At 37.7% G+C, this 21,832-nt stretch overlaps 1 protein-coding gene across 4 annotated transcripts in view; it reads right to left on the bottom strand.

The window, feature by feature from the left end:
* Positions 1 to 59: 59 nt before the first annotated feature.
* LOC135625145 (CBL-interacting protein kinase 24-like) overlaps positions 60 to 21,832 on the bottom strand; it is a 28,400-nt gene continuing 6,627 nt past the window's right edge. For 2 of the 4 annotated variants that reach the window (XM_065129513.1, XM_065129515.1), the window contains 11 exons: positions 20,876 to 20,983; positions 20,716 to 20,790; positions 20,583 to 20,636; positions 20,078 to 20,203; positions 16,268 to 16,357; positions 10,708 to 10,830; positions 10,401 to 10,520; positions 8,354 to 8,470; positions 1,874 to 1,930; positions 1,693 to 1,767; positions 60 to 342 (listed from right to left, as the gene is read on the bottom strand). In XM_065129513.1, coding sequence (XP_064985585.1) covers positions 280 to 342; positions 1,693 to 1,767; positions 1,874 to 1,930; positions 8,354 to 8,470; positions 10,401 to 10,520; positions 10,708 to 10,830; positions 16,268 to 16,357; positions 20,078 to 20,203; positions 20,583 to 20,636; positions 20,716 to 20,790; positions 20,876 to 20,983 — 1,008 coding nt within the window. In that variant the 3' untranslated portion in view covers positions 60 to 279. Of the gene's footprint in view, positions 343 to 1,692; positions 1,768 to 1,873; positions 1,953 to 8,353; positions 8,471 to 10,400; positions 10,521 to 10,707; positions 10,831 to 16,267; positions 16,358 to 20,077; positions 20,204 to 20,582; positions 20,637 to 20,715; positions 20,791 to 20,875; positions 20,984 to 21,832 lie in introns of all 4 variants that reach the window. The other 2 variants (XR_010491917.1, XM_065129516.1) reach the window with 2 other exon arrangements.

Raw genomic sequence — 21,832 nt, 5'->3', positions numbered from 1 at the left:
CAAACAGTGAGCCTTGACAGACATTTTTCAGATGCCCACATTACTCAAAGCAAAACTACTTTGACGTAATTCATCTCCATTATTGACCGTATTTTAAAGTAGTATCTAAAACATCACACTGATACTCTACATATAAGTCCTCCATTGATTTGATAGTAAATACAATTCTGAAACATGTACTGAATAGACTTGCCACTGAATACAGACAAATAACTCATCCGCAGGATTACTTTACACTGGTTCATCTGAATCTTCCAGCTGATCTCAGCAAGTCTTGGTTCAAGATACTTTGTCTGGTCTCCAGATAATATTCTCCAGCTTATTGCACAAGTTCTTGTAGAACTGTATGAACAATTAATTATCAGTCAAGTCCGTGAGGCTAATTTCCCTCGTCAAGTTAGATTCCTACCGATCAGTACAAACATGCATTCATAGAAATAGAAGCAGTTTATAACCATTAAAGTAGATCCTTGAAAGCAATTGAAAATTGTCTAGAACAATTTAGTAACATATTACCAAAAATCCCAGCTGACGAATAGTTAGGAAGAAGGTTAAGTGCTCTAAGAAGGAATTTAAATATATATTTATATTGCTTTTAGTGGTCAAATATTTAGATTATTCAACTAGTCCCACAATGACTTACTGGACTTGGATTGGTCATCACGATGATCAAAGTTTAAAAACCCATGCATGAAGCAGCATACATGTAACAGTTATTTAACAAGATCACATAATGTGTAAGGTTTATGCTTCCACATGTGAAATATGTTGTCTGCATCAGCATGAAATGAGGCCACACAAGCTTGAAATCACTCAAGCTTATTTCTTTCTTATTTTTTTTAATTTCTTGCTCAATTTACTACTAGTAAAATTAACACAATACTACCAACTGACAATCTATAATAAAATAAAAAATCACTAAACATGAACCATATATGCGCCCACACATGAGGCTGCATACCACATGCACTACACAACATTTTGAGCACACAACACACATGCAGGACCACCTTTAGAACAACGATGATAAAACAATGTAAACTTAGTGATATAATATCTGTACAGGCCATCTAATCAATCCAACCTGATAATAACCCCGACAAAATCAACACATATAGAAAGAGGTTTCCATATGTGCATCATAAAGTAGTCCAGTATACACAGGTCAGCTTGGTCTGTGATATGCCACGCAGACCCTACATGACATGGAGGCAATCCTAGACAGTTACAAGGAACAATCTAACCATTGTGGGAAAAGCAGTAGCTATACAAGCAGTAGCCATACAAATCAAGCAGTCCTATCAACCTAAGCAAATGTTTTCTCAAGTTCAACATCTGGCTAATTAAAGCATTAATATCTTCCTTCAATTCTTCCATCTTCTTTTCAAATTATTGGATGGTCCAGACTCTAGAGTATGATATACTGCATGGTAAAATGATCCATTGCGGCTTTTCCACCCAATCACTAACAGGTTGAGTTTGGGTTCACATTTTCTGTTAATCCAGATGTAACCAGACCTGACCTGACACATGGCCACACCAAGTCTGGTAGCATGAAACAGAGGTTTAAAAAAGGGGATATGCAATACAAGTAGAAACCACCATCTTCTCTTAATAGCAATGAGACACGTAGCGAAGTTTGTTTCCTAGAACAGTGACAATAAAAGATTTATCAGCTGAGAAAGGTAGAACCTTGTGATATTCTAGGGTATCACCAGAAACCTTGCGAACATCAACCATGAAAAGGGAAGGTGCTACTTCGAAGACCTGACAACAATCACTACTGTGAGTAAAATAATATTCTTTTGGAATGTGAAGATTTTCTTAACCATCTGCATAAATAAAAGACAATATGAGATAAGAAGAAGACTACCTCCAATACAACAGCAAGCTGATGCATCTTAATTGTAGACACTCCTTCAAGCCTCATCTATGAACAAGCAACAGTTTAACTACAACATCACATAAGATCGAAACACACAGTCACCTATGCAGAAGTTTAACCTAAAATTGGCTAAACATGACAATAGAAGTGTCATCTTGAAGCTTATAACAAGAATGGACAGAGTAACAGATTAGACTTATAACAAGCATGGACAGAGTAACAGATCAAGCATGGGCAGAGTAATAGATAAGAGCTACACCAGATTTGTAAAGAACCATCTTAGCAAGGACCACCATACCGTGCCGACTGGTCGTAACACTCCTGGGCGGACTGGTACGTACCAGTAGATCGTTGTTGACACACTGTGTTGTCATGGAGCAATGCAGACAAGGTGTTTGACGTTTGTCCAAGACGTTTTCCGATTCTTGTTTCTGTTGTTTTACGATATTTTCGAGTGTTTTCTGTTAGGCAGATCGTAAGGGGCAGAATTGGCTACCGTCAACCCCATTTTTGTTTAGTATCAGTGTTTTTATTATGTTTTCATCATGTAAAACTCAGAAATGTTTCTAGCTGTGCAGCATCACGCAAAGGGAAAAATGACCCAAAATAGTGCCACAAGCTGAATTTTGGTTGACAGCCTTGCGGTGCAAAACACACCATCTTAGCACATCGGAACCCCCCGGGTGGCATCAGGGCTGATGGAGCTTTGGGTATATGTTTGAGGGGTGATGCATCATCTTTAGTGTGTCTGCATTTTGTTCAACAAAAGTGTTAGATAAACATTGGGCCTGCATCTATCTTTGAAACCCCCTTTGTATGCCCTCTCTTTAGTCCGTTTTCGAGACCCTTTTGTGCCTAATAAAAGCTGGTCACTTTGTGTTGCTTGTGATCCCGATTATCTTGCCATTTTTGCGTGCGACGGTGGCATATTACCCACACATTCACCTTTCTAACCTTTTCTTCATTGTACAGCTCCTTTGTAGACTGCACGAGGTTAAGGTATAGACTGGCCCTTGCAGCCCTTAAGGTGTAGACCGCACGAGATTAAACCGATACATATTGGTTTTCGAAGAAAAAAGGCCAAAAAAATATAAAAATTAGGATTTTTATCCTATTTTATTGGTATATAAATTAAATTTAGATAAAAACAAAGTGTATCTAAGACATAAATGATTAGAAATTCTAGGTTTTAAGGAGGAAAAATTAAATTTATCTTTTTGGATTGATTGAGAAACACCTTTTTCACAATGGCCTTCATTAATTCGGTTGAGAAACAACTTTTTCACACGGGCCTTCTTTCAAAGAAGTTGCTTCGTGGTCAATTTGATTGTTGGGGACTCAATCTAGGTCTGTATTGATTAAATTCCGATTGTATCGACCCATATTGGCTGATACAGGACAAGTTTCGAGTAGTCTGCATACCAACCGCTGCCATGACTGGTTCTGTTTTGAGAGGTCTGTCAAAGCTTGCTTGTTAGTGCAAAAATCATATGCCATAGTTGTTTTAGGCAGAATAAGAATTTTAAACTTAACCCTTGAGAAAATGTCCTATCACATATACTCATCTCCAGCACAGAAAGAAAATGCTTATATGTTGATAAATCTAACAGAACATGATCATAATGATTGCATAAAATGACAACTCTTTACACAACACAGCAATGATAAAGTAGGGCCTACATGATTGCCCATGAATACATTGCATTCAACCAAGTTTTACAGGTCCACGCCTGGTCCCATAAACTGACAAAACCTTATCGGGCAGCAAGTCTTTGGTCCTAGCATGCTGCACAATATTCATCAAACACTGGGCTTACTAACTAATACGGGATAAGACCCCTGCCACTCAAAGCTAACTGGAAAAAAAAAGCTTGGCCACGATTTTCATCCAAGGTTCTCTCATATCTTCCTCCTTTTTACTTCTTTCACTCCAATTTGAAGATGTGGAAGCAGGCAAGGAGAATTCTTGGTGACCTTTTAGTGCTTCAATTATACTATTATCTTTCACTTTGATCAGTCCACAATTGAGGTATGATTTTCCTCAAAACATTTATTTAGCATTATGACTTCCAGTCTGCATTAAATATTAATATAGAAATTAATCATGCTTTCAAGCTAGATCAAACGTAGATCCCCATAGATCAAGCCTAGATATATGTGGATAAGCATAGATCTGTATGGATCTAGGCAGGAAATGAGTAGAACTAATCTTGTCATGACCTCTTCAGTTGGGAGATCAGATTCATTAACTTTATCACTTAAAAACAAAAGGCCAAAAATGTTTAAACCCAAGTTAAATAGCAGAAAATTCATCTAGCCCCATATACAATCACCTTTATCATCTTACACCAAACATTGTCCCAAGTCGAGTTACCATGACCACTCTCACAAAAGCTTGATGTCATCATCAAAGCCTAATGTACGCAATGTAGAACTATGCTTGGCAAGCAACATGTGAAGCATAACTCAGCTCAGTGGTGAGTCCACATTATCATATATTTCCAGCCTCATCCACAAAAGACTTTTCCTACTTGGATCCCTCATCGTACCTCGTACTTCATTTGTGTCAAACTGTCAATAACAATTGTCGTGACCCAACCGAATGAAAGAACTCATCAATTTGATAGGCTTGAAATCATGTGGCTTCAAAATGCTTAAGCTTGATTCAAACTTCAAAGGTAATTTACCCATTGATCCCTAAATACAATGACATCCATCCTCCCGTGGCCCATATGGGAGTAAAACAGTGTGTCACAAATCTAGAAGACTAGATCTACATGGATCTATGTTAGGTTCCCGTGAAAGGTCCCAAGTACGCTAACTCACCTAGAGTATTTTTGAGCCCTCCAAATCCTACTATCTAATTCTACAACCCTACAAACTTAAATGGGCTTTTGTTGGGCATGCACCTGACTAAAGATTTTCAAGACCTCGTTGAACCCGTTCATCTCCGAACATTGGATTTACGATAGAGTCTAACTCAAATCCATGACCCGACATGATGGACAAATAGAATCTACGTTAACAAATTGGCATTAGGAGGGTTGTGTCGCAAGATAATGCACCACCATGCAATAGAAGATCACACACTGCCAACTTAAAATCTAACATCCGACTTGCGGTTAGGATATACCTTTTTCCCAATTCCTAGGGCCACGGATGCCGCCTCGATGTTTCAACACCTCTTCAATGATACTAGGCTCACAAAAACCTATAATGAACTCACCTTCCATCACAATCTTTGAGTAATTTTTTGTATGCTTAACACAATGAGATCAAGCACCGGCAAGAATGGTGCAGACCATTATACCATTCCTACTTCAGTTGGCACAACTCTCTCAAAGCTCATACCTAGCATGGTGACGAACTTTTCTCTTTTGCGATGGGGGCTCATGAGCCATGACATCTTATGGACCCCTAAGAGGATTTAGGAGCCTCGACCCTCGGTCCTAAAGAGGATCTCAATTGGGTGGTTGTGGGGGTCTTCCTTTTAAGAGCCTTGCTCCACTTCTAAAACGACCTGAGGAAAGCTTCGAAGAAATTCATGTCCACAAAAGGGAAAGACCAAATTAGACATTCATCAAAAGAGAAAAATAAAAAAATGAGGAGCCAAATACTGACCCCAAGACACTTGACTCATCTCGACATCAATGAGTCACCATTCACTCATTTGGGCGATGGCGATGGAGTTCGATGGAGAATGGGCGATTCGAGAGAATTGTTCTTTTGGGTATATTAGCAAAATTTTGAATGGTAGCGGAATGGCTTTTTAGTCATCCACTCCTTAAAGAGACATTAGAAAATATTTCCTTCCATCCCTTGTTGAGCTTGGCACCGCATGGATCTTACTTCAGGAAGAAAGGAACAAGGACAACAAGCTTAAGTGGGCATTGTAAGATGAGTGCAATAGGGTCAACCGGTCAATAGGACAATGCCAACACTATGACTCTTCCCAACAAATGTCACAAGATAACACCACAAGTTTGGCATAAGAGATCTTTCATGCAAGATCAAAACAAAGAAAGGGTGGCAGGCCAGCTGAAGTCCGACTTCTAGTGCTTCTTTGTAGGTGCAAAGACATAGTGATCATCAAATAAGGTCGATCACTGGACCGAGCAACTATAAGCTCAACTTGGGTGGGAAGAAGAATTGAGACCTAAGGTAGTCAAGGTCTTCCAAACTAACTCTAGAATTGGAGTCAAAGTAGTGTGTCATGATCTATGATGTTCCAACACTCAAACAAGCCACCCCCAAATAAGCAACGTGTTCCCTGACGTGGCAAGCCGACTTCTTCCGAGGAGGAAGTTCGGATGACCGAACTCGCGACCCCCTTAAAGGAACTATCTAACCTCGAGGAGAAAGAATATGAATAGAATATGAATCTTTAAGTGGAAGGATTCAGATGAAAGGATTAGAGGGTTCAGACGATATCATGATGGTAGCACACTCAACACTTGGAAATAATCATCAATTAAAGAACATCCACTATGAATACCTTTATCACAAAAGAAGAATCATAAAGGTGAAGATACATTCGGTCAAGGGTTCCTAATGTGGTCAGCGTAAACAATGTCCTTTGAGAAATTATATTGCCTTTTAAGACAGAATTGGAAGGTGATGGAGACACTAAACAAAGCAAAAATAAGATAGAACGTGGTAGGTAGGCTTTCCAATTCGATAAGCAAAAGGGTCAATGGGATAATACTTTGCTGATGACATCGAGAATGTTACCGAAATTTGCACATCCCTGAAGCATTATCAAATATGTGAGCAAAGGGATAAAGCATAGATAAGTTGTTGGCTTATCGCAGTTTCAACATGACAATGAAAGTGGTGATGGTGAGATCAGCAGGAATGTCGTTGTATTTGGTAGTTGTGCTGAGGCATCCAACATGCCAACAGCATCCCAACCAAAAGTGGAGACATTAGGTGTCTTTTTCAGCTCATTTGGTAGGAGGCAAACTTCAAAAGTTAGTCCTTGACTCAACAACATTCCCTCCTCAAAGTGACATTCTAAAGAGGATTGGTGATTGCTATATCAATGAGAAAGACACTGATTGTGGCAATTTAATCACATATCCCCCTCAGGCAATCCAGGTTACCTATCACATATCAGTCTCCACCATCGAGAAGCATGGTCTTAAAATTATGCATAACTTGATGACGAAGTTGATGAAATCTGAACATGGATAAATGGCTTAATTTTGATTGCATCTCCCTCATGCAACCGAGGATACCTATCATAGGATCATTGTCTCCATCTAGAAGCATGGTCTCAAAATTTAAGATAAGTATCTTGATGATGAAGTTGACAAAATCTGCACATGGATGAACTTATATGACATTATTTAGATAAGTCCATGGAATGCAATCTGGTGTAACTGATGGTTCATGCTTGCATCTCTTTGGACATAAAGATTGCAGGCAAGGCAGAGAGGAAGAAGACACTATGTGCAACACTTTAATGACCTGATGATGGACATTTCTCACATACCACAGCTGAAGAGATGATGGCCATTGGCCAAAATACAAAAGATTACTAGTTTCATTTACTATATACCATAATAAGAAAGCATACAAATAGGGAGATTTTGTAGCCTAGACTGACATGATCTATAACCAATTTCACCTTCAAGTCCATCCGATTCAGGACAATGTTTGGCTAGACTAAGTGTGGAGAATCGCAGTATGCAATCAGAAAAGATGGCAGAGAGCTTGATTTTATTCCCAAATGTTACAAATAATTAAAAACGACTATTGTCATTGTGAAGCTTTGTATGTTGTCCAACAGAAAGTTGAAATAAATGAGGCCACAGAGGGTCATGTATATCACATAATTTAATCTGCGAAAGATGAGATCCTGAGTGGAATGAACATTATAGCCTTCATTGAATCAGTCCTAAAGAGTGGTAAATTTATTTTAAAAAGCCTTATTATATAAATTATCCATGCACACCAAGTGCTAACAACTGGAATCAAGGTTCTAAACTATTGACTATGTATATAATGCATCAACCACCTAGATGTCTTCTTGAAGACAAAGACAAGGCCATTTTTTTTAAGACAAGGCAATTAGATGTCTCAGGATTTACATATTATAGGAAAACTGTCATAATTTGATTTTATTCAGAAATTTAGTACTAATAAGTAATAAGCATATTTTTAATTATGAAATGTACTATATATTGCTAATTTGTATGTTCCACCAGCATAGGCATTTCACTAGACAATATCAAACACAAGTTGTTTGTGATGCACCAAGCTGGTTAAAAAGATGGGTATTATGAGGAATTCCTATACAATTAGATTCTCCTATGTAATTAGACAATGTCTTCTTGTAACTTTTCAATGAAAGGGACAACCTACCTGACAAAATTTCATTTCTACTTCATCACTCAAAGAAACAAAAGCAAAACATGCATCAAAATATCTAGAGAGAGATCCAATAAACTTGCCATGGAACTATACCTTGTAGTTTTGGGAATGAACCTTGAAGCCGATAGATTCTGCCACAGCTTCAATAGTTGCTATAATGGTCTTAGCTGGTTGGCGTGAGACAAAACGAGTTTGGCGATTCACATATTCCTGACAAAGAAATGAAACCCAATGACATGTAATTGCAACATCAAAGTTCAAACAGCAGAAAATTGTGTATGAATTTATTTAAAACAAGTTGCTGCATTATTAGAATTAAGTTATTGTAACAGCTAGGGTTGAATAAGGATGAACATTGATGAAGAGAATTTACGTTAACCCTAGTGTGATGCGAATGGCTAGAAATTCAAACGACAATGTTAAGGAATAGGAAAAGATGAAGCATAATGGTTTAATTAAAACGAGCAAGGCACAGCGCCATTGTTAATGATAATATATGTCAAAAGATGGTACTAAATGTAGTTGAAATGGTTCCATGATCCAAAGAGCAACATGGTGCTACAAATTTTTTTCTGTTTCTTCTACTGTTTTATGACATAATTTTATTTAGTTAAGAAACTCTTAGCTCTCAAATAAGTGAAAGGTCATGTACATAATTTTCAACATCAATATCAAGATTGGAATCAGCTAGGAACTAATATGACAAGAACCATGAAGGTCAATTAGATCAATAGGATAGTGGTCAGGCAAGAAAATTATCTTAAATTCAAAATCATAGAAGTAGAAAAATGTTAGAAAGAATAGAACAAAAGTAGCAAAAACAAATTACATATGCTAAAAAAAATTTACTTTCATATTTCATAAAATAACTTTAAAAAAGCATATGTAGCTTAAATATAAAAAGATGAAGGAACACATAATGATAAATAATAAAGATTAACTCATAAAAAATATCACATATATATTAAAAAAATCAATATTAATCATATAATATAAAACCCTAATCTAAACTTTTTTTTATTTTTCAGGTATTTTTGGAGCTATTTTCGATGATTTTTGACGTACCATCAATACGCCTTGGCATACCAACATACAGTACATCGGTATGTCTCAGTACATATCATATCAACACGGCAACACATGGTTGGTACACCACATAAGACGAATCTTGGTTTGTAGTAAATAACTCTTAGACCCAAAACATTCTCACCTATAGCTCTGAAAACAACAATAGAGCACTGTGGCATCTATAAAGTACCCACAAGATCTGGAAATAATTTCAAACCCAATTATATGTCTCTTGTCTATGATAGAATCCCTATTTTCTTAGAAGGGCAAGGGCTACTCTCTATCCTCTCTTTCTCTCTCCCTATATTTTTTTCTTCAATCTAAAATGACAGTGATTGCAACAACAGTGACAAACAACAATGTGTTGTTTATAGAGAATAGCAAACACAAAACTCTGTGCAGCCCCTGCACTTTTTTTTTCCCTTTTCTCTCTTTGATATATCAAAATGGCATAAGAAAACTGAATATGCAATGGTGCATAAAATTTGTTGTTTTGTGTGTACGTCGCTGTAGATTTGGAAATCATGGGAATGAATCAAGAGCTAAACAATGTGTTGTTTAGAGAGAATTGGGCCCCCCTCCCACACCCAAAACTCTGTGCAGCCCCTGCACTTTTTTTTCCCTTTTCTCTCTTTGATATATCAAAATAGCATAAGAAAACTGAATATGCAATGGTGCATAGAATTTGTTGTTTTGTGTGTACGACGCTGTAGATTTGGAAATCATGGGAATGAATCAAGAGCTAAGAATAATGTAGTCACAGTTTGATCAGCTCCCACCTACACAAGTGACAAGACCATGATTACTCAAAATAATCTGTCCTGGGTGGGAATGCAAATTGTTGCTAATGATGCAAACCACTTCCATGAAAAACTTCAAATCTTCAGTGGTTCTCATGACAGATGGAACAATTAAACAGATTGAAGATATATATTTCTTAATCAACCAAAAGAATTACACCTGATAATTGTCAATGATTCAATAGTACTTGTATTTTGTAACATCTAAAAGAAAAAAGCCCAGGTCATAAAATGAGACTAATTCTAACCAATATCCTGAAACATCAAGGTACCTGGCGTCTATCAAATAGTGCTGAAAGGTCCAACCCTTGAGATAAGGTTATCATCTCAAAAGCATTCATTATAAGAGGACCATTATCAGTATCTTGTACTCGTTCAGTTACATATTGATCCTGTGAAAAGCCAAAAAACCATTTTCAGGTGCTAGGTTATGGAGCTTAACTTTCAGTTATGTTTTGCTGCAGAGAAAGTATGAAGGTTTTAAAAAATTATAGACGGCAGACACATCAGGTAGTAAGTTCTTGATCCATAGAAAGCATAATCAGCACTTAACAACCAATCTCTGGAATTTATACAGACCTCAATGTCATTAAAAACAGCATCAATATCATCTAAATTGACTTCTTCCTCAACCCCATGCCGAACAGCAACATAATTTATCTGGAACCATGCATCATTTTTTATTCCTTCAATGTTAATACGCTTCAATAAGAGAAAACACGATGTCAGAAGATTAGTGCAGGTAAACAAAAAAGTAATGCAAAGTTGCAAACTGTGTTGAATCATCCATTAAAGTCTTCAGAGATCTACTCCTGGATGGTTCTACCTTAAAGCAAGTAGTTGAAAAGAAAGTATTTTATAGCTTTCAGGTTCTAAGTCAAACTAAATGGTGAAGAAGTAAGTCAAATCATATGCTGACAATAACAAGCCATCTTTGACAAAATTAATTCATAACTGACCATATCAAGCCTGGATCAACTAGAATAATTAATTCATAACCAACCATATCAAGCATGGATCAACTAGAATACAAGTTCTCTCAAAATGATCTAATCATTCTTGCTTAACCATGGATAACCACGAGGAGCTTAAGATCAACTGGCTTTAAGGAAAACGGAGCAGTTTCTCAAATTGCTTAAAATAATTATTAGTTAAATCCGAAATTTGGTTGTTGGGAATTTAACATGAGTTCCTATAACAAAAATGAGAAAATGACGAAACTTAATGCAGAAAGTACACTCCAAAATTCACCTAACAATAGCTTCATATAAAATATTGTTTCTAGGTTTTCAATACTGATCTGATTTTTCTTAAGGGTACTTGGCTTCGCCCTCGTCCTTAAGGATTGTACTTTATACATCAAGCTGACCATCAGCCTTCGTCTGCTATTTGCACACACTTCTGAAGCACCTGAAGTGTTTGCACTCTTGCGTTGAGTTAGCTATTGTAATTCGCCTTCTCATTGCCATCAAACTTCTGAAATACAAGAAACTTTGCCCAAGAAAAGCAAAAGCAAGCGCTACTTGAAGCAAGTTTCTATTGATTTTGGCCGCTTTAGGATTATACCGCCTACTCAGAGCAGAGAGGGTACAACACCTCACACTACCTACTATGTTCCTTAGTCGAGCACTCCCACATCGACCCAAAGTCCCATACTTTCAATTATCTTAATGAGAAGCCCATCGACAACGATCTTATGAAGTTCCCTAGTCTCTACACTCCTGCCTTGTTTTTGTACTTGGAGTTTGCCACTATATTCTCCACCGCCTCTCCCCTTATTACAACCATGCGCTCTCCTTCTATGAGAGCAAGGGATCAATGTCTCCACAGAAGTCCCACCTATGCGGTACTGTGGCACTTCCAAGCCCACGATGCTACAATCTGTGGCCTCACATCTGCGTCCCTTTTCTTCATGATCGATAGATCTGATACTTGGTTTTGGGTAGCCAAGTCCCTTTGAACTCATCGTCGTTTTTTCACCCCTTTGGACCACCTGCTTCAATACCCCTATGTTCTCTGAGCAATTCACCTTGGTCAATGGAAACCCAAACTGTAACTCAAGTGCATGGTTTGCATCAATTTTATTCTCCTTTGCGTACTTGGCAACAACGTTTGCTCGCTCGGCCTTGTCCTCCGACTTGTCTGGCTCCCTTAAGCGATATGAGCTCTGGAACAATCCAACTCTCCAGCTACTCTAATCATACTTCTGTATGATCAAGTCTCCCCCATGGGACTCACTGGTATTGCACTCAAAATTCCTCTTGGTGGTACATAGCCTCCATATGTTGATGACCAAGACTTTCATTCAATGCAAAATTTAGTACATACACGGAAGACCAACCTCTACGGTATAATGACATTCACTCCTTGAAGTCATAGCCCTTCTTGTCATCATGTTACTCACCAAAGTGAAGCTCCTAACAGCTCCCGATCATACCTCCGAATGACCAAGTCCCTCACGAGACTTCTTTCATGAGTGTTGTATTGCCTCGAACTATTCTTCCATGATATGCTACACCATATCGCCTCCCGATGAAATCTTTGCATTTTGATTTTTGTGTGATGAACTCAAACTGCGATCTCTCCATGTGTGGCCTTCGCCACCTCCGATTGTGTTCGCTCCTTTGCTAATCGACTTTTGTCCACCCGCTCTCAAGTCATACATAGACAAAGTGCAGCTCCGGGACAATCTGTCACCTAGCAGCTCTTAAAGTCCATCAACTTCGCTAGTGGTTTGATGCACCAATGTCTAAATCCTAGGCCTCTACCCCGAACACAATCTTCGTTGCGCACATATTCTCTTTTGGTAACTCGAATGGTAGCACTACAACATATTCTTCAAGAGCCTTCGTGTCCTCTTACCCCATGCCAAGGCCTTTTGACTCCAACTTTGCCTCTGCAAGTTGAGTCGCCTTAGTCCCTCCGTCAATTACCTCGGCAAGATACGATGCATGTGCTTTGAAGTTGCCTTCGACTTTGGCATCATGTAAGATAAGTCCGCTCTATCAGAATGAGGCACCCAAGGAGTGGCATAATTATGCAGGAGTGGCATAATTCCGCTCCTCCTTGCACAGTCTCATCCTTTGCCAAGCGCACCCGCTAGAATTAAGCATCGTAAGTTTGGTTGTCGGTATCGAGCTGTAGCGCGAACTTAGCCATCCCAACCTTTGTGCACTACACGTTCTTCCCAGCTCGCTTGTCCTCGTGATGTCTCTCACGCGAAAGGTTGGTCATTCCTCTTAATGTCAATCTTGGATGTCCGCTTCTCTGAGCGACTCCTTTCCCTACGTCTTTATGCTTGTTTCTCTCAAACAGTTGCACGTCCTGATTGCCCTCAATGCGACCTTGCTGGATGGGACTTTGGGGTATTGTCTAGGGTTGGTTCACTGCATTGTTCCATGGTAGTGTCTTACAGGCACTAGTGGAGACTTTTGGCTGCAATGGACCGCCTTAGACCATTTATTGCATGATCGTTCAAAGTTTGCAAATTCTATGTTTGTAATTTATATTGCTCATCAAATGTTTGCTGAAATATCTACCTGTGGTATCGTCAGTATAATGCTTCTTCTAACCCGTCTTCTCTTTTGTAAGTCTTTAGAGGATCTTAAGGATTTACGGGGAGGCTGACCCTTTGCGAACGGACATGCAAGAGTGTTGCACGACATACACAGAACCAAGTAAGTATGTGACAGATGATATTAGAGCGGGATAAGCACACTTAGAAACACTTAATATGTAAACGTAGGTGCCACCCAGGTAGCTCTAAGGTACTGAAATGGCTGACACTTCGCACCACTCTGCGGAGCCAAAAAAACCCAAAATGGCTACCTGAATGGCCTATTTTTGGATAGTTTTGCATCTATGCAATGACCGCACACAACCTGCGTGTACAAAACTGAAACGACCACAAAAGCTAACCAAAATGAGCCTGTCAAACCTACTGCAAGCCCTCTACATATTGTCCAAAGCACGAATAAAATCGAACGACACGGATATACAAAAATATTACATCGAATACCTTAACTACAAGGTTGTCTGTGATAGTAGGGAAAACAAGGACCATGAACCAAACTGGTATCGCTGGAAATGCTCATAAAGAATAACTGTAATCCTTCAAATTTTGTTTTTGTTGAAAATTACTACATAAAAGACTTCCCACTACAGGCAGATTATCTACACTGCACGTAACTGCTCAATCCATTTGCCCTTTGTGCCAAGATGATGCAGAATCCATTGATCATCTCTTTCTTAATGATTATTTTCCTACCGAACTTTGCGGTTACTGGGAGCTTAACTTAGATCTGCATTTTAAATATAGACCTGCTTGGAATCAAGGTTCGCCGTACCGTACCGTACCGGCGTTTCGACCCGGGCTCGGTACCGGTACGATACGGTATACCGCTCGGTACACCCAGGTGTACCGAGCGGTACACTCACGCGTACCGAGCACTGTACACTGTTACAGTATTACTGTACACTGCTACAGTGTAGGTACGGTACGGAGCGGTCCGCGTACCGCTGGCCTGTCGGACCGGTACGGCAAACCTTGCTTGGAATATGAGTGACTGGTTAAAGGAGGATAACCATATGGGGATGGCAATGCTTCTCCAAGCTTCCATTACAAACCAATTTTGATTCGCATGGAAAACACAAAATGATGCCCTCTTCAATAATAAGAAGCCTTTCATTTAGTGCGCTTGATCTCAAGCCTTGGCTTATACTGGTTACTATGCCTGAGCAACCGTGTCTGAGGAGAACTGTTGTGCAATACTCTAAGACTTAATTGGTAGAAACAGCCTCCAGGATGGCTAAAATTAACACTGATGGGTCTTCTCTTTTGTATGGTGGAGGTTTGGGTTTTGTCATCAAGAATCACATCAAAATTGCTGCATGGCAGGCCAGTTTTACGTAAACAACAAGACTGTCTTTAAAGTGTGAAGCCCTAGCTGTAAAGACAGGACTGCAGTTTGCTATGGGGAAAGGCTTCACTCAGACTCAAGATGAATCAGACTCAACGACCATTAGAGATGTGCTAACTATTGACAAAGACCCACCTTGGAATATAGACCATATGGTTGTGGATATCAAGAGCCTTCGAACGCAACTGAGTTCATTCACTGTTTTGCATTGCTTTCATGAATGTAATCAATGAACTAATTGAACTGCAATAAAAGCTAGGTAGATAAAAGAAACTTTTTTTCAGGAGGAATCATACCCCCTAGAGCTATTTTCTATTTTGCACAATGACTTCCACAAGTTTTTTTGTACATCTTTGAAATCTCAATAGAATTGCTCCTAGGGACAAAAACTTTATAAAACCATAGTTGCAAATATCTGCAATAGTGGTTTTAACTTCGAGTTTGTGAAACCACCATCCAAAAGTGCAGTTTAGATGCATTTTTATTGATAGAATATTGACCTCATGAGACTACATAAGGAAAATATTTTCAACAGAAGGGTAGTTAAGGATTTTACTTGTCTTTAAGCGGTCACTACTGAAAAGTAGTAGTTCAAGCCTGAGTATCGGTACAAGAAATTACGAACCTTGTTATAGATTAAATATCAACTGGTTAAGTGTTAAAAAAAAATACATGAAAAATTAAAGCTTATGTTATTGCATAGATATGGAACCAAGCTTAAAACTAATCCTAATGTTTGAGCATAGCTACAAACACCCTATGGACTCATTGCTATAGCATCCTAAGTTATCAAGAAGGCCTTGGATTCTATTTGTAAAGACCCCTGTAACAAAATGATTTAAGCATAAAATGGACATCATTCTCATGCATAATTCAGAATAACATTCAGATGTATGTCCAGAGAAGGGAACATATTATTACAAAACATACGGTTCAAACTAGTGAACTTTATTTTAACACAGCTCCCACGTGAATACAATCATGTTGTAGATTTTAATAATGATATTTTTTAGTTTAAAAACAAATAAAACAAAGAACCAGTTCCCGCAGATGTTTAACTGACAAGAATAGTTAAAAGCCCTCCTCATTAGACAACATCTTAGAACAAGATCTTGTGGCATTGGGGAGCAATTAGAGAACACCAAAAAGGTAAACTCACTATCTTAGATGCTAAAAATAACATATAATCAAGCCAAAATAGGTGCATTCTCTATACTCACAGTTTTTGGGTTTGGATCAAGTATTCTGTATATCAATGACTTTGCTCCTGAAGAGAACCAGGCAGGGCAGGTAAATTCTGCTGCATTGATCTATATAGCAAGAAAAGTAGTTAGTCTCAAGAACCGGAGATATAACAATCCACACCCATCTCTTGGGCATATTTAACAAGGAAACAGGTGAGGCTATCATTATACTGCAAAATAACAGTTTCATTCCACTAAATGGGAGTCTCTAAGGTTGTAATATACTTGCATTTAAAGTCTGTAAATGTATAAGCAATCATCTATTGCATAAGGAGAGATGTTTTATCCTTCATATAAAACAATCACAAAAAGGATCTTTATCCATTGCCACTTAAATCTTGCATTACAGATTATGGGGTCTTGCTCACCAATCTCCCAAACCAAGTCTTCTTTCTCCTTGCCAAGGCAGTCTGATATCTTTTTCTTCTCCCTTTCAATGTAAGCCCAGAAAATATGGATAGGTGTGCTGTATTCTGAGTTAGAACTTCTCATGATAGTGATAGTTGCTGTACTGCTATTAACTAAATTATAGGTGGGATAACTGGATTAAGCATGATGAGAATAGTGACCAGAACTGCAAAACAATGCTTCTAGGCAGGCAAGTGTATTGATGAGGCCAACTGCATCATCATGATAGGGTCCCTTCGAAGCCATAGATTTTGGAATGGAGGGCTTCCTTAAAGGAGCCTATATTTAATTTAGGGCTCATGCAGCTGGTTATGTGGAGATAGGAGGCTTATTCCAAAATCCAAACTCATGCAAGAGGGGGAAAAAAGGAGACTGGGATGTCCTCTAATAATTTGAACAAGTCAATTTGCTTGATGACTGAACTGAGGACTAAAAAGCAACAACAGTGGTTGCAGGGTCCAAAGGAACTGGCATCTCCTTTTTCTATTAGAGTTGGTTTATTTCCGTAAGCTGGTGACAGCTTTTGGAAAGACTTATCACGCCTGAAAATTCTTCTTCTTTTCTTTTTATGTATCTTTTTCAAACATATATGCAATTAGGCCAAATTGCATCTGCAACTTGTGGTCCATACAGATCAATACAAAATTTGAATGACTCCTTGTCTTCATCATCTTTTTATGCATAGATTTGTATGCCTTATTTTTACTATATTTTGGTGGTTTGTGGCCCTGGCATAGGTGATCCAAATTAGATGCCAACATTGACATGCATGCTTGGTCATCTACTTACTATGGACTCTCAAAAGGAAAAGAGGACACTAAACAGTAGTTTCAATCTAAACTTAGGAGTTGTGGACCCTATGGTTGCATCCTGAACAAAACTATAATGTTTAATTTGGTAAGGCAACATTCCACAGTTGATAGCAGGGGCATGTGATTCTTTCGATTTGCATATGCATTATGTTCTCAACACCACACTCTCGTCACTCCAATCACTAAATCTCCAGGCTCAATAACCTTCCCAAAAAATGTTATCCGCCAGCCATTGCTGCTACATCAACATAAAAGCCATCCAGTGGCTTCTTCAATGTTAGATCCTGAACCTGTCAGTCTCCAGCAGTTGCCTTACCTTTTCCTCTGTCATTTGATTCCTTGTTAGGTAGTTGTTATAGCTTGGCGCTCTCCTTGACATAGTTTCATGCTCTCATGGGCTCCCTTACTCCTTATTGCAATCCAGCTGTCAGATCCAGCCAGCAATCCATCTCCATTTTTCATGATAGTTCTAATACAAAATTACTGGACAATCCTAGCCACTCCATCAACAACAAAGGCACTGGACAATTGCTCAATCGATTCCTTTTAGCTGCCAACCACCACTAGCAACAATTGTAAATATTTAACGTTTTTTCCTCTGTTCTCATTTTCTCATTCCTAATTATTGACACATGTATACATACATACATACATACATACATACATACATACATATGTATGTATGTATTGCTTACATTTGAGATGACCTCAGAAGCAATGCAGAAAGAATTGTTTCCTATTTTCTGTGTCAGGTGTCATAGCATTATTTCCAGCACTTTTTCTATGCACAGCACAATATAACAGATGACATCCCACATATGTACTCAGAGACTAATATGTGTGACATGTAACTGCAATCTTTAGTCAGAATAGTTCAATTAAGTAGAGATATCTACAGTAATTCCACAATTTAAAAATTCTCTTCTGTAGGTTTCTAATGCCTTTGCTAATCAAAGTACATAAGATCAGCCATTCCCACTTTGACACAAGAATGAAAATTGGACCCAGACCTTAATTTTTCAAGGAATTTTTAAGATTGGTTGAAAGTATTGGTTGGTCTTGAGCCTATCCTGACAACCTCTAGCTACTTTTTTCAATCCAGCCAATTATCAACTAATTAGACCAATTGGCACTAGTTTCCCCAATCCCAGCAATCCGTATCAATTCTGCCAATCTCAACCAATTATCTATGGTTCCTTACAATCCTGGCCAATCTTAGTAACTTCTAGCCGATGGTAATCTCAACTTGTTACAAGGAAACACATCCCACAATTACTCAAGTGTTGCAACCAAAGTTTTAAACACCGGTCTGATAGTGGTTTTTGTAACCCATCAGACCAATATGGTACGAACATACGAAAGTTTAAACCACCTAGTAACATCAAATAAAGAATAAAAATGTATATGTCCTGATATAAAGTCATTATTTTTTATAACAATAATTAGTTAGGTTGGGACTTACGATTTTATTGTTGTTGTGTAATATGTCTTAACAAAATAATAAAAATAAAAAACTTCAATACCAATAATTAGTTGGACTGGTAAATACTGGTTCACACCAATCTAGATGGTATAAAACATTGGTTGCAGCTAACATGGACAAATCCCAATCCACCATGTGGTAAATCCCAAAAATAATATTTGGCCTTGATCTAATCCTCTACCTAACAGTGTCAATGTCAATCCCAAGCCTGGATGAAAAATAGTGAAAGTTTGCGTTAGATCACTGACACCCAACATAAAATTATGTCAGATCTCATGAACATGGATCTTAATCGATTTTCTCAATGGTGACAAAAGATCCATGTAGTCAACCTCAAATAGTTATGAGTTATGACTTACGACTTTGTTGTTATTGTTGTGATTCTAATCCTCTACCAGCTCAAAGAAGTAAACAAACACATGCAAACCAGTTATTAAATTCATCATGTGGTTGATCCAAATTCTGATTCTCAACCTTGATTCTAATGCTTTGCCTGCTCGAAGAAGTAAACATACACAAAATATATTCAACAAAAATGCTTACAAGAATTGTAAGTTCTTTAACACCAAAATGTAACTATTCGATGTAAAATATATTCTTCATTTTAGCTAATGAGGAACTAAAGAGAGAACTAAGGAATGTAATATAATATGGTAAATTTTGGCAAATATTGGACTACAAGAAACTAGTAAAAAAAATATAAACATTTTTGGCAGTTCACTAATGAAAATACAGACCATAAAAGAAACAAATTTTCCATGTATTATAGGGCTATAAAGCATTCACTAATTGGTAGCAACTAATAAATAATAAGTAGTGAATAACAAAATGTTCGGCAAGGTTACTACTTTCAACAATGTAATTTCAAATTTTTACTTAAGTGCATAAGACTCTTATTAGAACTTATTATGGCTACAAGAAAAAGTAGCTAAAAACATCCTAGGAACCAAAAAATGAAGGAAGAAGCATTTACTGAAAGTCTGAAACGGTAATCTCCTCTCAGAGAATAGGAGGTATATATTGTATCATGTGATTAAGCTACTATCAAGTTCATTACAAGTCTGGATGACAGGATAGACATACCTTTTCATACAAGGTTTGAAGATTAGTCTCGTTAAATGGGAGATATCCAGCCATCAGGACATATAGGATGACTCCGCATGACCACACATCTGCTGCAGAACCATCATAACCTTGTTGATTGAGTACCTAAGTGGTCAGCTTTTTAATCAGGATGCATATACCATAAGCAATACCATATTCTTCTTTATTGTTGATAAATGAAAAAAAATGAAAAACACGAGCAAGAGAACCCAAAGAGCAAGCTAACACTTCTCCCGTCATTTGGAAATGCATATTATAGACCAACCACCAAAAAGAACAATTGAAACTTACAGCTTGAATCAAGATTAAGATGTAATTTGTATCAGAGGTTGTTAGTCTTTGTCTGGGCATCTGAAATATTAACTAATTCTAAAAACCTAGTTGCATATGTAATCTTTTAGTGTCACCACAACTTCAAAAGAGACAAGTAAACATACGACTTCAAAAGCCAATCTTCACAAGCGTTAAGGTACTCAGTAAATACCTCAGGAGCAACATAATTAGGGGTACCACAAGTTGTATGGAGAAGCCCGACCCCCTGAAAACAAAATTGCTACCATGAAATCACATTACAGCAAGAAGCTGCTTCAAGTCACAGAAGAGACAAGCACACTTACTTTCTGAGGCAATGCACTTAGTCCAAAATCTGACACTTTCAGGTTTCCTTCGTAGTCAAGAAGAAGATTTTCGGGCTAGACACAGAAAATCACAATCCAGAGCTGAAGATCAAAATTTTACAAGAAAATAGAGCAGGCATAGTATGCAAGTATATCAAACCTTTAAATCCCTGTGGTAGACACCCTTGCTATGGCAATAGTCAACTGCATCAATAAGTTGCTGGAAGAAACATCTAGATTCATTCTCACAAAGCTTTCGTTGGTGAACCTGCAAGTAGATAGATAAGCACAAAAAAAAAGAAAAAAACAAAGTTTGTCAAAATCTGGTATTAAATAGTTACAAAAGCTCATATAAGTGTAATAAAAATACTAGAGAAACCACTGACTATTTCATATGTCTAGACATAAACAGAGCAACCAAGCAAAAATATACATGCAAATAAATTAGCATTCACCAATATTGGTGCCAGACTATAGACATTAATACTCTCTCCATACACAAATATAAAAAGATAGAAAAAAGATTCAATGCATGAGGCTCCCACCAATGTACTGTCAGGATAATTATATAGTATTACTCATCTAAATATCGAGGTCACTTTGCTACCCAAGTCGCAAAAAAAAATCGTACCATGGTACTAAAGCGCACCAGGCACATGAAAATATAATATGTACAATACTGGACAGTAAAGTTAGAAGATAGGAGGATTTTTTTTTAAAGTCACAAGTGCTGGAATGATAGTTATACAAATTGTTTAAATGTTACAAATACTTTTTTGAGAAAATGACAAAGTGAAGAACATATTGATCAAAGATAAAAAAAGAAACGACTGCAACAGATAGAAGATGAGGATTAATGCTAATGAAAAGTGCATTATGTCCCTAAAGGATGCAATGATCATTTAAAATGTCACACACACACATACAAAAAGACAATTCCTATACCCATCTCTTTGCAAATTGCTCGGTTGTCATGTTAAATTCAAAATTAGGATGCACTTTTTAATCAATTTAATAAGACGATCACCGGCTTCACTCTAGGAAGCATGTAAATCCAATGAGGTAATGCCAAATGGCAGAGTTTCAAGTAACTCATATAAACACACATCATAAAAAA

This window comes from Musa acuminata, chromosome BXJ2-10 (assembly GCF_036884655.1).
Source record: "Musa acuminata AAA Group cultivar baxijiao chromosome BXJ2-10, Cavendish_Baxijiao_AAA, whole genome shotgun sequence".
Taxonomy (NCBI): domain Eukaryota; kingdom Viridiplantae; phylum Streptophyta; class Magnoliopsida; order Zingiberales; family Musaceae; genus Musa; species Musa acuminata.
Note: the sequence above shows the minus strand (reverse complement) of the source record. Positions and strands in the feature narration are given on the sequence as shown.